This window comes from Convolutriloba macropyga, chromosome 12 (assembly GCF_964194025.1).
Source record: "Convolutriloba macropyga chromosome 12, txConMacr16.3, whole genome shotgun sequence".
Classification (NCBI taxonomy): Eukaryota; Metazoa; Xenacoelomorpha; order Acoela; family Convolutidae; genus Convolutriloba; species Convolutriloba macropyga.
This window is the reverse complement of record NC_134479.1, coordinates 42,209,539-42,227,512: the sequence shown is the minus strand read 5'-3', so window position 1 is coordinate 42,227,512 and position 17,974 is coordinate 42,209,539. Positions and strand designations below refer to the sequence as shown.

At 37.1% G+C, this 17,974-nt stretch overlaps 1 protein-coding gene across 2 annotated transcripts in view; it reads left to right on the top strand.

The window, feature by feature from the left end:
* Positions 1–7,909, top strand: part of LOC142350905 (uncharacterized) — a 57,014-nt gene extending 49,105 nt beyond the window's left edge. For both annotated transcript variants that reach the window (XM_075402912.1, XM_075402911.1), the window contains 5 exons: positions 2,844–2,908; positions 3,209–3,397; positions 4,232–4,431; positions 4,975–5,035; positions 7,239–7,909. In XM_075402912.1, the coding sequence (XP_075259027.1) occupies positions 2,844–2,908; positions 3,209–3,397; positions 4,232–4,431; positions 4,975–5,035; positions 7,239–7,784 (1,061 nt within the window). In that variant the 3' untranslated portion in view covers positions 7,785–7,909. The remainder of the gene's footprint in view (positions 1–2,843; positions 2,909–3,208; positions 3,398–4,231; positions 4,432–4,974; positions 5,036–7,238) is intronic.
* Positions 7,910–17,974: the final 10,065 nt, after the last annotated feature.

Genomic DNA, 17,974 nt, shown 5'->3' with positions numbered 1-17,974 from the left:
CATTATGTGGCCACTGTCGACTTTCTCGAGTATATATACTTCAATTATATTTCCTATTTTCTCGACCCATGTTTTAAGATTAGAATTGTACTCTTGTGTCGAAACTAGTCACACTGAGCGACTTTAGTTCAAAACTGTTTTAAAGTTGGATATATGTGCAACTGTACTCCACGATGCGTGTTTTTGGGCTTGTGCGAAACCTATCATCAATACTTGGTAACTAAGTTCCACGCCATAAGTCGCTAGTTCCCACGCGTAGCCTTTTAAACTAAGATATTGTCAATTAGATCGAAATGAAAGAAAGCCTAATTGGTGATTAGTTTCAAAATATCCCCTTCCCTTTCGGTACTAATTGTGGATTAAGAAGGCAATCAGCAGGTTTGCGATTACCCATTGCACGCTCCACAAGAATAATAAAGTCTCCAAATTTCGTCTTAAATGATTGCTAATAAAATTTGGGCCATAGAGTTTTAGGCTAATTACATGCTCAAAATAGTAGAATTATGTTGCGTTTATCAATGAATACAAAATACAAAATTTAAGCCTTTTTATAAGTTGAAGGTAAATTATTTCCCTACGGTTTTGGGTAATTCTATTCCACCGAGGAAAGTGGTTACGATAATAAGAAAATGTTGAGGAAATATTATCACTCGTTTCCACAAAACGCGAAGTTTTATGAAGTTCATCTTTCTGAAGCTTGGACACGCATAATGGTTTCTAAAACTAGTTAAGAAAATAAATATCGAAATTTGAATAGAAATTAGGCTGTTGTTACACTATTGTTGCCATTACTCAAGCTACATATCTGAGGGAAGGTAAGCAAAGAAACATAGGTCCCGTAATCGAAGAGTTTAAATCTATTTGAGGTTTTATTTACCTAAGAACATCATAATTCCTAATAATCTATTTAAGAGAATTGAAAATCATAAATGGGATCATAAAATCCGTAGGGATGGCGTTAGTTCCAAAAAAATAAATCGTGAGTAGCAGAAATCCATCAATGATGATTTTTTTGAAAAATCATTATAATGATCAACATGGTTCCTCAAGCATTATGTTTTAACATAGTGTAATTCCCTGGGCCGTTTTAAGTCTGATACAAAATTTGATTTCAATATGAGTTATATATCAAATCAATGTCAAGTTGTCAGGATTAACTCATCAGTCTCTCAACATATCAGACCGCACTTTTCCTATTTTTTTAGCCAAAAACATGCTTATCAATTTCACAAAACTTTTGGGTTCTCATTAGTTTTTTAAAGTTTTTTTCTCAGATTTTGAGCTTTCATATTTGTTTTTTGCGAGAAATTCCGCTTCTGAAACAACTTCATCTTAATTTGACGGTTCCAAATTCGGATTTTGAACTTGGGGTTAATTTTCTGTTTTAACATCTTCTAGTGGTTGCAACACTATTTTGACCTTGTCATCTTTTATTTTAAAAGTTTCATTGCGATTTACTAGAAACATACTCGCTGACTTTTGCTCCTGACCAAAAAATTGCTTAGTCCGTTCCAAATAATGCTACAATTCTCCATTTTGTCAGTCGTCTCTTATAATTTTTGTTTTTGTATATGAAATGCGGCTAGGAAAACTGCAGTATTATTGTAATGCAGTTTGTTTTTACTGTTGTTGCTGCTGCCCAATTTACTGTCTACTTTTCCCTGTAAAATGTATTTATAAATTGTGAAGGATTATCTCGCAAGAATTTTTCGAGTAGAATGGTGACCTTGCCAGATTTTTGCAATTAGATTGATTATCGCGCAACATCTTGCACAATTATCGCGAAACCCTGCAAGATAACCAGTCGAGTTCAACTAGAGTAATCTGGGCATGCAATTGGTTTTAACCGATGAGAACTACTAATAAAAGAAGCTGAGCATTTCACAAAATCAGTAAACACTCATGAAGCCCTATTTCAAGTGGTTAAATTCAGAACACAAATTGTGAAACGATAAGATGGAAATCAAATCTCTAAAATAAAAAAAATATCTGTAGCCTGAAAGCTCTTGTAAACTTGAAAACAGCTAACAAATAATCATACATCAAAGCGTGAAAATCATACGCAGGACTATAATGTTTTAAGGCAACTGTGAAGTGACTTCGTTCGCAGACTGATGGCTAGAAAAAGAGATCTTTTGATTGGCTTATTTTTAGAAATGCTACTTTTCCCTCGGTACAATACTACATCATGCTAATACAAACGTCAGAGAACAAGTTCTTTTGAAAGATGGAAGGAGGGAGCTTGCATATATACTGTATCTATTTAGTACAGAAGAGGGCCCAAGTTGGGGTCCATACAAAAAATCACGTCTGATCCGATCTTCCCAGACAAATGTGACCTCAGCTCAGAGCCACAGACTGGAGTGACCTGTTCAGACTATCGTGCGCTTGAAACTCTGTGTGCGCTGAAAGCCAGCTCTGATCAGACAAAATCCTGACCATTGACCCCTGTCCAGACAAGTTCCAAACCGTTGTAAATACTAAAATGCGCTTGAAAACTTTTCCAGACATTGTATTTCGGGCGCGCAGTGCGCAGGTGTGCGCTCAAAAATCGTCTGATCAGAGGTCACTTCGGTCTGAGCACTTTGACCTCGGGGAAGTCTGAATCTCTGGTTGTCGAGATTGATCAGGAGAATACGTTTCGAATGGGTGCTGATTTGTGGCAGTTGTTTAATCTAACATTTTGATTTCATTTTGATACCTTTTCTTTCAGTTTCTAAGATAATCAACTCGCCAGTCGTTTTTCTCGGCGCATTACCTCATGATATGTGTATTTCACAGTTCAGCGCAGTTCCGACATCAATGAATTCCTCACACGCAAAAGCATTTGCTTTACTTTTCAGCAACAACTCCCGTGTCTACTGTTCCTCCATCAACATCTGAGAGCAGCGAGACCCAAATTGTAAAGGTACGTAGAACCCTATGGACCATCAAACATGAACGAGTTTTTTATTAATGACCCCCGTTTTTTAACTCAGTGGTGTTTCCTGGGTGGAGGTTTTTGAGTGAATTTTTGTAAGAAACGCTGTGATTATTTTTTTTCACAACATTTCACCGCATTTCTTACCAAAATTCACCGCCAAACCTCGACCCGGGATATCCATTTTTAGAACTGATATTCTCTGCTGCAAAAATAACTGAGAAGAGGGATATCTTCGGGTAAGGTATATTGGGCTGGGGTAATTTAACCCCTTTAAATTGCATCCAGGTGTCATCCACACACCTGGAGTACTTAGTGATGGCAGCAGTGTTGGCAACTGGGATGATAATGGGGGTGTCTGTGATTGGGTGCTACAAACTGTGCTGCAGAAGGGGCACCTATGTCAAGCCCCCCTCCAAAAGTGGAGACATCATTTACAGAGTGAAAGATGACATGGTCTTCATATGTGTCAAAAATGTAAGTACAAGGATGGTCTCGTCAGAGTCGTCTAGAAGTACCATGTGTGAATAACAATATTAAAATGAACAAATTTGAAAGTTGCAAACTGAAAACGTGACTGATGAAACTTGTAGCTTCTCTCGAGAACTAAAGAATACACTACGCAAATGTTAGATGATTCATTGCAAGTCAAAATCTAAACCAACTTTTCTTTCTCACAACATTAATTGAAGTAGGTAGTATACTATCAGGTAGTATACTAAATTCAATTTATTCCTTTGGCATTTGAGTCGTTTGGGCGATTTTCAGCAACAGTTCGTAAGACCCTCAAACGTATCGCTACTCTGGCCGATAACAGAAGTGTGCAGCCTGCCAGGTTATCTGTAGCTTTTAGTGGGTTATTGCAATCCGCGGGTCCGCAATCATGTTGATTGCAAGAGACGAGAGATTATAGGCACACATGAAACGCAAGCTAACTGTTGAATCTTTGTCTCACCCGTTTGAAGGGGAGTCTTCGTCGAATATTGTGTCACACAATCAGCGGTCACAATCAATACTGATGAGTTTGTGACGTCTCACCCAATGAGAGGTGGAACTCAAAGTTTTATGTCTCATCGTATGGATCGTAAATCAGTGGCATGAAAAATTTGGGTGCGAGAAAAGAAGAAATACCTCAAAAGATTTTTCCAAGAAGTTAGCGGAAGTGATTCCATTGATGATTTGAACTGAACTGATATTAATAACCATGATTGGCTGTGAACACCAATTATAAAGATGTTCTTAAGGAGAAGTTTACTAAATCACGATATCAACTGTACCAAAATGTAAGTTTCTGTCGTTTTTCATTTTCAGAGCAAATTTAAAGGCCAAGACCCCCAAGTTCTAATCCCAAGTATTCTGGATGGGTCCAATGTGTCCACTTCAAATGGTGCGTTCTCTTCGTGCTTCGACCTCAACCCCTATATGGACCCAGCCTCTACATCCGGGAGGTCGCGAGGGTATTACAAAGACGCACCCGGCTTGGCTGTACAACTGGAGAAGAACGAACTTACGTAAGTTATTATGTTAGCAAATGAGGCATAATAATTAACTCTATCTTCGTTACCCGAGTTGAGGTGTAGGTGCATTTTTAGCTAATTCTGACGTAACAAATGCGTCGAATGCGCTGAAATACACTGAATGCGGCAAACTTTCAAATTCTGCGTGTTTTCCGAATTTTTAGATTAACTTCAGCTCTTTTCTCACATAAAAGGAGCACATTTTTACCTCTTACAAGACTTACCAGAAGTGTAATAATCTTACCATATAACCGTCGCGAACTTGCCTCTTATCCGATAGCCGTTATTGTCAAAAACCATGCAAGATCATAGCAGATAACCGTCCCAGTTCGTCTAGGAATGCCTATTTTTTGTCAATCACAACCAACTGTAGTTTTCATGCTTACAAAGAGATCCATTACAATTTTAGTACATTCTTTGCCGTTCTATAGTCCTATATTCTATATTCTGTGATAATGGGTAAGGGGGGGGGGGGGGGTGGCTGATTGTATCCATGCAGGTCCATCCTTTTCTCTGTTAGCGAAGAACATGTTTCAGACCCGAAAAGAAGATGACTGTGCAACTGCCACTAATGGGAAAAGATCACAAAATGATTCCGGTATGGTTCCCTAATTGCTACTATTCCCATCCCTTTTTATATAATATCAATCATTTTGTTCAATTTTGAAGCTCAATTTATTTATGTAAACTGTTGCGAATGGTATCGTAAGTACCATTGCGGGCGTCAAGTATTTTGACCGAATTTTTTTTGCTTTGTGCTTTTTGAACTTATTGGGGCCATATTTTTCTGACCAATCAATATGTGCTATAAACCGCCTATTTTGTTCATATCAAATACATTCCAATAATTATGACCAATTTTTTTACTATAATTAATACTTTTATTAAAAATTTTGAGAGCAAAAATTGATGAAAAGCAGTCCACCATGAATCTTGCTATTTTTCTAAACAGATCTTCTGTTGACATTTTTGTATAATTTTTTAACCTCTAGGGACAAAGAGGAGTACATTCTTGGTTTTGCAGGCTTGCAACTGCTAATTTCAGTCAATTTTTCACGAATACAAACAGAATCAGAGAACGTATAACCTGAACCAACAAATGAACTTAAGTTGTTGATTTTGTTTCCAGGTCAGCTGAAAAGTTGTTTTCCTAATTTTTTTGTACTTTTATGTTCTCTGTTACCTGAATAGAGCTGAGAAGCTGTTCTTTGAAAAGCGTTACGAGCCGCATTACCTGACCAATGCCAAAAAAAGCTATTTCAAAAATTTTCGCTTTTTGTGGAGACCAGTGACAACAATTGGTCGCTGTTTTCTATTTTTTGCAACCATTCTCCTCGATGGATCAATTGAAAACGTTGAAATCAATTACTTATATCTTTTGAAAAGTTATGAAAGGTTTACATTTTGGTAATTAGTATTCATTGATAAACGTAACCAATTCATCTGTTTTAAGCATGTGAGGATCTTTTCCGCTAGCGCCCCCCAGTCCTATATGACCGAAACTTAGGCACCCCCCAAATATTATTGTTTTGCTCCCTTCTGCAAAGGTTACTTATGATCATGATTACGTACCTAGTACAATACATCAACAACCTCATTTGCAACATTTTTCAGGAAAATCAAAGTAGTAGACCCCTTTACAAAGCACATAATTCCTAAAAACGCAATGAGAACAAGTTTATGTTAAAACATATACAAATGGGGGTGCCTAACTTACTGGGGGGGGGGGGCGCTAGCGGAAAAGATCCGCATGTGATTAGCTAAGCATTTTTTTGCCCAAATTTTGTATTTATTTGGGATCATCTTAAAAGACTTTATTGTTATTACGAACATCGCTATGGGTAATTGCAAAACTGCTAATTGTCTTCTCAGTCCAAAATTAATATCGAGGAGATTTCTGCTATTAATTGCCGTTTCGGCTATTTCTTTCATTTCGGTCTTTTTCACAATACCTCGGTTATTAGATACTTCAGCGATTGAAAAAGGTGAAGCGTGGAAACTAGTGATTTATAGCGTGAAAATTAATTGCAAAATTCTGTAAATAGTTTTTGCACTAGCCATAAAAACACGCATCGTGGAACATATTTGCACATTTATCCGTTTTTCAAGCAAATTTAAATGGTGATCGCTTAGTGTAATATGTTTCTACACACGCTTACGACACTTATCTTATAATATGGGTCATAAACTGAGCAACAAAATCGAGTACATATGCTCAAGAAAGCCGCCACTGGCCACGCAATGTGTTTATTATTTGGTTTGGCAATTTCGTAATATTCAAAGACATTTCTTCGGAAAAGTTGATTTCAAACAACGACGTTTATAGAATTTTAGTTTCCAATATTAATTATTAGAGTTGATAAAGTTAACCATAATTTTGACAGAAATTTTGATCCTGACACTTTTTTATGGTCTTTGATCTCATGGCACCTGAAATTCTCAAACCCTTGAAGGATTCCCAATATTTTTGCTCTTTTCTAAGTTTTCGATTACACCTTTGAACTAAGTTTATAGGGAAACATTTTTTTTCAGACAATCTATCTTTTTTCCTAGATCCATCCAACTACCATTATATTAAATTCACAAAAAAAACAAACAATGCTTTTCCGCGTGATAAGTATTTGTGTCCGAAGTGTCCAAAAGTGTTGAGATGATTAACCAACTAGATTGACATGAAAAAGTTGAACTAACAACATCTCTTTATCTTAAAACTGCGTTTTTAGGTCTCTACACAAAATGATAATGCTTTTGATAAATTTTTTAGTTCAATTTGGGTTCGCCATAGGTGATTATCTTTTTAGAAAGTAGAAACAATCCGAAATGATTACACAGACGTCAATAGTTACGGACCCACAAGAACAAGTACAACTGGTGGGTCATCATCGGGTTACCGGAGACCACCCCTGCCTTCCACTCCGACCGGACCGGACCCTCGAAACCAGATACCAGGACCCCGGCCTCTGAGTTCAGGATCCTCGTCAAGTTACGGAATTCCTAAGAAGATTGCGTTGAGTCCGCCGTCAGCACCTGACGACACTTACTCGGAACCACCCCCACGAAACAATTACGGAGCAGCAAATAATGACCTATACGGTTACAATGGCAACGGTAACTTTCCCGCCTTATATGGAACATCTCCGAATCCCAATGGCGCGGCTCATATACAATCAGATTTCAGCAAACCGATAGACTTCGCTGAGAATTACGAGCCGGCAGGACCAAGTGTCTATGATGCAGATCAACCCCAAGACTACTATGGAACCGGTCAGAATCAACGGGCGAATGACTTTTACAACGTTGCGGACGACTCGGAGGGATTGATTCAACTGAAATCCAGAAAATCTTAGCTGATGCTTTACAACTTAATTCGATCATCGATTTTTTCACATCATATTAGTTTATATTGTTTTTAATATTATGTATTACTTAATTCCAATGGAGACGTGGACCTGAGACATTAATTTGTTTAACATTTTTTTTTCAAATTTACACTGACTACATTGCTCTGAAAGCTCCTCGGTTAAACTGAGTCCTCCGCACAACCAGTTTGGATTGTGAACGAACGATTTGGCATTTAACACTTTACTGGAGCAGCAGGGAATTCTAATGAAAGTTTGTACATATCTTTATTAAAGTACGGATGCAGACCAAACAAGAAACTTTGGTATTTTGCTTGCTCTTCAGGGGGTAGGGGGTATCTGTCGAAAACGCGGATTTCATATTTGTGTTTCATTCATGCAACTTACACGAATCGTTACGAACCTGCTCCCTTACCTTACATTGTTCCCACATTTTGCCAGCCCCACTTTTTGTTTAGACAATTTTTGACTTTTTTCCGGGGTATCCCAGATCAACACATGTGGTAGCATTTTGAAACTTTGTTCATGCGTGTGTGTATGTGTGTGTGTGTGTGTGTGTGTGTGTGTGTGTTAAGCGGTTTCCACCATCTTTGTCCGTTCCTTCCAAACTTTCCAAACTTCTAGGGCAGTTTCTGGATCATTGGCCATGCTCCTTCCTGTCCATTCTTCTGGTATTTGGTCGCGGATCCCTCTGCAATTTGTAACTACATGGAGAGCCGACATAAACGGAATCTGTCATTGACCTCCAGGTTCATTTCAGTCCTCCAACTTTTCAGGTCTGGATGGTGTCCAGTCCTCAGTCTCAATATTTCAACTTGGTCTCTTCGGCTGAGCCCTTTATCTCTTGGGTATATTGCACCCCAAGTTGGACTTTTGTAGACTTCCGAGTTGGCAAACGTTGGCTGGGGTTTCCGTCTCATTCTCCTTTTGATTGCGCATTTGGCTGTTTCGAAGGGCACTTCGGCTTTGGATTGGTCCATTGTTGTACCTTTCATCCTTTGCCAAATGAGGCTCTCCATATTACTGCTCCATTTCGTCCGGTTGTTTATTCCGTTAAGCCATTCGCTCAATGAGAGAGAATCTGTGATAATGCGGTACTTCCTTTCGTCTCGCTTTAAGACCAGTTCAATGGCCTCCAGGTATGCGAGCTGTTCTGCTCGGAAATTGGAAAAGAAGGTTCCTGCTGGTGCGACTACTGTGATTCCTTGTGACGGTATGACTACACCTGCGCCTCCACTCTGCGTTCCTTCTATAGCTGACTCATCTGTGTAGATGTCTGGGCAATCTTCATCTGTCTTAATCAGCGCTTCGGCACCTTCCTTCTGTTTTTCTTTCGTCTCCTTCTTGCTTGTCTTAGTTCTTGTGACAGTTATTTTCAGTGCTTGACTGCTTGACTCCATGGTTCCGGGTTGAGCGGAAATGGTTTCAGTGGTTGGCTGAATGTCTTGTTCCATTCTTTTCCCGCTTCATGGCGCCAATCTCCTCTCTTTGTCCGTTTCGCCGATCCTTTTCATGTCGGCATTCTTTGTGGGTTTTCCTTTGTCAGTCGTAACGATTTGTCAAATGCAATAGTCGCAATCTGTTTGCATCTAGTATCAAAAGGAGGTAGGTCTGCTTCCGGGAGGATACTTCTCTATTTTTTGGGCTTTCTCTATTTTTTCTAGCCCTGTTCTTGATAGCCAGGGGTGCCATGCGGGTCTCGCGTATTCCGCGATTGCCCTTCCGTTTGCGATATGTGCGCTTCGAAGGGTCGTTTTTTCGTAACCCCAATCGCTCCCCGCTAGACAGCTTATGAGGTTACTCCTTTGTTCGATCTTTGTTGATACTTCTTCGACGCGTGCATTAAATGATAGCTGTTTGTCAAAGCGGACTCCTAGAAAGACTAGGCTGTCCTTGTTCGCTATCTGCTCGCCTTCTAAGGTAAGTTCAGGCTTCCATTTATGTTCCTTGGAGTAATTGGTGAAGAATCCTGCTTCGCACTTTGAGATTGAGATCGCTGGTTTCCATTTGTTGCTCCACTCGTAGATTTTATCCAAGGCTGTCTGTACTTTCCGGTGGGCCTCATCCAAGGAATGCTCTGTACAAAAGACTGCCACATCGTGCGCAAATATCGAAAATTGAACATCCATTTCCACTTGTTCTGCAATATCATCGATGTACATTAAGAAGAGGAGGGGTTAAATTACTGATCCTTGGGGGACGCCGTTGGTGAAGGTCTTCTTCGAACTGTATGCTTTTTGATAGCGCACTCGGTTGATCCCATTTGTTAGCCAAGCTTGAATCCATCGCACGTAGATGGTTCGGATTCCTTTCTGCGATAGTTTCCAGAGGAGCCCTAGTATCCACATTGTGTCATATTCATACACTCTACTGTAATCAATGAGAGCGCATAGGGTGCGTTTCGTTCTCTGTTCGTGCAGAGTTTCAATTAAAAAAAGCAATAAAAAATCATTAGCAAGACTTAAATTTGTACTTTGTTCTAGGATGTTAAAAAACAGCCAGTGACAAAAACAGCAAAATCATCAAAGATTACAAATTTAGCTAAAATTGCTTGAAAAGCAGCACAAGTTAAGTGTGCAAAAGTTTTTGCGCCATAATTTTGTTTTTGCAAAAACGAGAATTCCTAAATATACGTTTTTTAATTGAAACTCTGTTCAAGCAGAGTTTCAATTAAAAACATATTTTTAGGAAGTCTCGTTTTTGCAAAAAATTATGGCGCATAAACTTTTGCACACTTAACTTGTGCCGCTTTTCAAGCAATTTTGGCCAAATTTTGTAATCTTTGATGATTTTGCGGTTTTTGTCACTTTTGGCTCTTTTTTAACATCCTGGAACAAAGTACAAATTTAAGTCTTGCTAATGATTTTTTTTTGCTTTAGTTAGTCAGCATTGAGAAAAACAGCAGAAAAAAGAGGACAAAAAAGGTAATTTTTTAAATTTAAGAGAGCCTATTTTACGAGAGTCTGGTTGATCGGATACAAATAAATGTCGTTTTGAAATGAAGCATCTCCTCACTAAGAAGCGAGACTCTCGAAATAATGCAGTGAAAGAATTGTCAAAAAATTGGTACAAAAATAAGGACTAACTGATTGAAATTATCCACTTTCCTTCTCCTAAAGTTGCCCCACAAACATTTTTTGCATTCTTTAACTGTACAGAAACACCGGGACAAATTTCTGACAAAATTGCCCATTTTTCCGAATAATTACCACTAAACTGTTTCTTTGTGCAGTTGTCTCTCTTCTTAGCAGATGTAAACCATCCTGCGTAATTATATCAAACTGTTGCACTTCCTCATTGCAGCAACTCAGATGAGGCGGAAAAGTAAAAAAGTAACTGCTAGGAAGGTTTCACAATTGTTAATTAGGTGCTCTCGAACATAGCTTGAAAAAATAGCTGCAAGGTTTTTGAAATGACTTTGAAAAAAAGTTGCCAGAAACTGAAAAGCATAGAGATTGGAAAATTTTTTGGTTGTTTTTGTCCTATAGTTGTCCTTTTTCACGACTAAACCACATAAAAATAGCCAAAACATAACAACATTTGGACTAAACTAAGGATGCCCTTTTAGTAAAATACTTGTTCCTTTTATTTTTATTTTTTGTTCGTTCACAATTTTAACCACGAATAAGCTTGGTTTTTAAGTTCTTTTCCGGAATTGAGCTCTTCAAATGAGAGCACTGTCATAGTTTTTCTCGGATTTTTTTAGAACGTAAGGTACACCAAAAAAATGATTTCTTTCTCATTTTACAAAAAGGTGTTCTGCTTTTTTCTTGCTATCATCCAGAGTTTCCCGAAATTTCGTTTTTCTGGTTTGTCACGAGTGATACACAGACGGGATGAAATGATGGAGCAAAATCAGAAACATTTACATCAAGGTAACAATGTTCTGTTCTATTATCGTAACCAACATTCTAAAAAATTGCAGGTAAATTGATTATAAAATGCAGGTAAATTTACTAAAATTTAAATGCCTTTAAGGCAACTACCTATAAAAAATCTGCAAGCAATCTAAAATACTTGCAAAAAAATTACATTTACCTGCAATGTAACTAGAAATTGTAGTGTTTTACTCCAAGAAATTTGCCTGCAAAAAAAAATCAAGGTAGTTCTGCCTGCAAATTGTATACAAAAATTGCAGGTAGAACTATCTAGCGATTTCATTTTTCTGACAATTTCTTGTTGAAATGACCTGCAAAATTCTAGGTAGATTCTAGATAAACTTACCTAGAATTCTTTTGAAGTTGAAATTCTAGGTAAGTTTGGCTAGAAACTACCTGGAAATTGCAGGTTTTTCGCCGAAAAAAATACTTGCAAAATGAACTTTCTAGGTAGTTTTACCTGTAATGTTTACATACAATATGCTGATAGAACTTCCTAAAAGTTTTTTGTGAATTCTTGGACGTTTACATTGGAATTGCTAGGTACATTGAAGACAAATTTATCTAAAATTGCGGGTAGTTTTGTTGCTTCTAGTTAGTTTCTTGGTAATTTGCATTAAAGTGCAAGGGTTTTAGCTGACAAGGTGTTATAATTACTGCTCAAGTTTTATATTTTTCTGCTCGGATTTACTTCTTAACATTTTATTCATCCAATATGAACTGGCACATTCACTTTAATCAGAACTTTCGAGAAAGTTTTTTTCACATCAGAATTCACAAATGAAATATGATACTGTCGTTTTGAGTTTGCAAGTTATTTCTAGGTAAATTATTCTAGTTAAATTGCAAGTATCCTATTTATGCAGCAAATTATGCTGGTATTGATACCATCATTTTCGCTTACCTGTAAACGTTGCAGGTAAATTTACATAGATTTTTTAGACTGATAAAAGTTTTTTTCAAGCTGCTAACAGGAACATGGCGCAAATGCTATTGTGTCTTATAGTCTACTAATTGCTATGTCATGATGCAATATATGACATCGATTATGACTGTCGGATTTTTCAGTTCCACTTACAAAATCAAACAGCTCGTCGTGATAATATTGCGCTTATTTTTGTTATTTGATGCCAAAGCAGAAAGATATGTTATTATTACCAAATAGTGTAACTGTTCTTTTGCCTTCATAACTTTTTTGATGCTTGCAAATAGCTAGAATCATCGAATTGCTTAAACTTTTTTTGACAAATCCAGGCTGCATTCTAAACCCTACATCCGTGCTTGCCTATTGGTTCGAAGTTACATAATGACGAACTTTTTTTTGAGTTTTCGCCTCTAGACGCAAATTAATACTTTCACTTCAACAAATGAGAACAAGCAAATTAAAAAACCATAGTGACGGTCTTCGTGTTTACTGCACCAATATACAAACTGAATTCCGTGGCATCAAGTTGAAAATCTTGCCAATGTTTCAAACTTCAAATTTCGAATTAATAACATGGAGTTATAGGCTCAATTTTTTTGTAATGCAGATTTAAATTGGAGCCGAACTGAAAGAACAAATTTCGTGTTTGACCAATTTTTTTCAAGAACAAACTTCCATTTTGACAATATGTCAATAGAATTCGGTATCGGACTTTATGCTCTCCTCTTATTCAAAATCTGGAAAAACAGCAGAGTATTGGGTAGGGGAATAAAAAGACCCCAAAATTTAATCAATATTGAGGGGGGGGGGGGTTCATGTTAACTCATATTATAATTGGGCTTTCAAAGCAGTTTGTGATTGCTTCCCCAACTCCGTAATTTTCTTCTTTGTTAAAAATTGGCTGAAAATCTTAGTACTGAAGAGTCCTAAAAATCTAGTTGAAATTAGTTGAACTGCTTTAGGCTTTTTGACATTTTGAAAAACGATGGAACGTTTTAACTTCATCTAATCATAAACTGAGCTGACAAAAAGAGAAGAACTTGAATTAGTTTGTAATAATTTAATCACTGAAATGTTCAACACAATGAGATTTAAAGATTTACAAACTTTAAACAATTTACAGCATCAATTAAAATTTAATATTCTACAAGCATCGCATCATAATAATTTCCAACATTTCCATCTCTTGATTTTTGTACCTCGGAAACATTCTAACTTTCAATTTCACGTTTCATATTAGCCAGATCATGGAAATTTTTCAAAGAAAAAACTTGAGCCGACCAATTCATCAAACAGTCAAAACTTACGATCTTATAATAAGGACAAAATAGTTACTATCGAATTAGAATTTACAAGTCGGCTAACAAATCTAATAAATTCTAGATTTAAAAAAAGAATTGGAGTAAATTGTACACCACGCGCATGATTTGTTTTTTTTTGTGAATGAGAATTTGCTAACAAACTAGTTGGTTCCTGGCTCTTATGTCTCCAAAAAATGTCAAAGACAGGTCTCGCTCGCGATTTGTCTTTCAATCCCTCTAGGCGCTGCTGCCTTAATCTCCACAAATCTATGTTCCCAATCCCAAAAATTTATGTTCTATATCTTCCATAAATCTTTTGGCGCAGCAAAATTCAACTGCTCCTTCTCTCTTATTTTTCCCATTCTTTTTAGTGGATAAAAAATTCCTCCGCCTTCAGCCGCGTGACAAGACAAGCCATTATTTCTCTGAACAAAGTTGCCGTCGTTGCACTTACAGAATATTCTGATCTTTTTTTGGAAAGGAGAGTGCCAGCTAGTTTAAATTTGTTCAGTCATTTGCCCACTGCAAAAAATTATGAGATCAGGAATTCAACGCCGACTGATTAAACTAAGAAGTCTTCCCATATCAATCCACCTCACTCCACATGCGATTTATCAATTTCCGGAGATTTATTTGGTGGATCGTCTATTTGCTAAAAATGATCTCTTTTGTCCTCAGATGCTCTCTGCGGCCGTTCATAACTGCAGCTGATTAAATGAATTAACAATCAAAAATAAATAACCAGCCAAAGTAACAATAATACTGGCGAGAAAAATTTTCGAATGCAATTAAATAATCAAGCGAAAAAGTAGATATACAAATACAAAAATTATATACAACGAATAATGAGAGCACACTCTAAAAACGTTCGGCAAATCAATTCACTGCTTCTGAAAAGAATCTATAGTTTCCGAAAAATGTTCCTTAATATTTTAAGTTCTTTCTCAACATAATTCTAATTTTGTCCTTTCCTCCTATAAAATTTTAAAATTCTAATTTTGACTACAAATTGTCTCACAGTCCGACTGACCTCGACAAAAATAAATCAGGCTCAACTTACTTTTTTATTTTTCTCCTTAATCTAGAAACAACTGTTCTGGTTTCTCTCTTTTTCTCTCTGTATCGCAGTTCTGGTTTTCTGCTTTCAAAATTATATATACAACGCCTTCTGCCACGTGGCATTAGAAATCGTTACCTGTATGAAAAAACTACTGTCATTACGTCTTTTTTCTACTAGATCTCTTTGGATAGATGGTGTAATAGCTAGTTTCATTGATTTTTTACTTTCGCTCTTTCAGAAAGCTCATCCGAAGATGAAGTCAATTCTCATTGGTCCAAGAAACAAGTCATGCTACACTATTCCTCCCTATATCACGAGTTATCAAAGTTCGTTCAGGCAAATACCAATCCGCGTACCAAATACCAATTGTCAGATGCTCTTCATTCTAAGAGCTCCTCCTAACTGTACTGATGAAACTAATCACTTGATTTTTGAAGCAATTAGAAGTCACAGTCCGAAAAACTCCCCTGCCATCGACCAAATGCAGCAGAAGTAATCTGATATTATAGAGCACACAACTGATCAAGGTCGTCCTGTTACGACCACCATCTACTAGCATAAAAGGTTTTCAAGTTAAAGCAAAATTTGTGCAATTGCAACTTAAACCGTTTGTTTCAGAACTTTCCTTAATGTCCCCTAAATCTTCCGAGATAACCAGTTCCAATTTACCCAACATTCCGTTTCAAAGATTAAATTCAGTTTGATCTGCTAACAAAGACTTTCTAGTCGGGATAAATGTTGACATATTTCTCATAATGCCAATCGTCAATTATACACTTCTATCAAAACAGACATCTATAATGATCCTTTGCATATCCCTAAAAATGCTTAAAATGCCAACCAGTATTTTAATTTCTATCAGTTGTTTTTTCTATGATCCTAACTTCGGCATGAATTTCCTCTTGGAATCTCGCTTGTCAGTTTCAGAATGAAGTGGGTAACCTAGAGTTTTTTCATTGCTCGCTAGCTATTGAATACTCAAAAGTACCCATGGAGCAGTTCATTTCTGAAATCCTGGTATTTCAAAATGTATGTGGACATACGGAATGGACGTTGCATTAGCCTATGATTTCAAAATTTTACTCTTTTATTTTAAATTTATTTTCGTTCATACAATTTCGGACAAATTTACGTTGTTTTACGCGTCTTAGTGTTTCTTCATGTCCTCTCCCAAATTTCGCAACATTTTGCCGACATAACCATCGAATTCAATAACTTCCGTATTCTCCAATTTTCCATGGAAAAACTTTTATTGACACCACGATGGGTTTTAAAACCTACTTCTATCAGAAGGACATGATGCCTCACGCTCTCATTCTGATTTTTGTTAACTTTCATTGAATATTTTAGGAGTTTTATGAGTTAGAAGTTTTCCCAGCTCTCCTGGAATAGTGACCAAGGAAAGATGATCGGGGCCTGTTTTATGTTGGATTTGTAATTAGGTCATTTGAGGTTCTAATTCTTGTGATTCTTGGAAATAAGAACAATAATGAGTATAACTTCCTCCTGCCTCAACCTAACTCACGTTGGGCGTTAATTGCTCGAGTTCAAACTTCCATATTGTAAAATACCCGCTATGAAGTTATTTTTGAAATCATCATTTCTATCTGCTCCAGATTGTAATGCCAATAGGAATTTTTTTCCATCAATTTGGCGTGCTGATCGGATTAGGTTAATTCCGTTTTTTTTGAAAATTTTCTTGGCTCTCAGTCAGTTTTAACAAACCCGATAATAGCTCTTGTTCATTTTTTTGCTGCAAATCTTAAGACCACACTTTTATTACAGCTCCTTTTTGATACACATTTACATTCCACGTTTATATTCCAAACGTTAATCTTTTCTTTTTATCTAAACGTTGTTTTCTTTCGTTATTCGTTTGATTTCTTTTAACTATGGATCAAAATGAAAGTGAACACATTTCCGCTTATCATCTCAGTAAAACAATTCCCAATACGTGTATCGACGATTTATCCCAGAAAGCTTTCATTCGTAAGTTGAAACCTATCATTTTTCTTATGGCGTTCTTTAAAAGAACGGAAGAACTGTTGTTTCCACCTCAGCGTTATGGGAAACTTTAAAAAATATTCACGATTTAACTGCTAACCATCAAGATGCGGGAAAAGCATTGGTAAGTTTTGCCACTGAACGATACATTTTCAATTTGTCGGATATTTGTCGCTCTCTTACTTCATTTTGTACTGTATGCGCCTACTGACGTCTTGTTACTATCAAGGGTAAGCGAATGGTGAAAATAAAAGAAAAAGGAAAACAATGTCGGGCATTTGGATTAGAGCCTAAGGAGAAGCTTCCTTTTATCATTAGAGGTGCTACTTCAATAGATCTACGAAGGAAACCGATCGTCGTGAAAGATTGCGTCACTAATAGCTATAATTGTTTACTTGCCTGCATAAGTACACGTCATACAGTGTCAATCAAAAACTCCGAAGCACCCCTTGTTGCGTAGGAGGTACTTTGTGAGGGTTACCCCAAGAAAAGGTCCCACAGTTATTACTTTCCGCGTATAGATCTTAGTCAGATCCTCAAACAACGCGGTATTCAAATTCACGACATGTTTGCTCTGGCTAAGATCATTGGAGTGCATATTATTGAGGACGATGCAGATAGTGCAATTTGAGGTTATTACGCTGGAAGTAACAGGGGATGCGAGAATGGGGCAGTTTATACTTGGTTCGAATTGCAATAAAGAGGCGCACTCTATGCTTTTCGTGGGTGAATTGAATAAACCCGAGGAACCGAAACCCAAGAATCGTCGCTATTGACGCTACCCAGATTGCGTGACCAAAAGTGTAATTAGCCCTGCAGTTACTTAGATTTTCTGTCGCGTCTTTACACAGGGGTTGTACTTTTGTCTATTAGCTTTGAATTGATCTTGTTGATTGATCGAATTCGCTTTTGGTTAATTAGCGTTTGATTAGTTTCATTGAAAAATTACAATTAATTCTAGCTGCTGTTGCATTGAAAGGCAACTTACTTAACAAAAAAGCTCGTTCGTA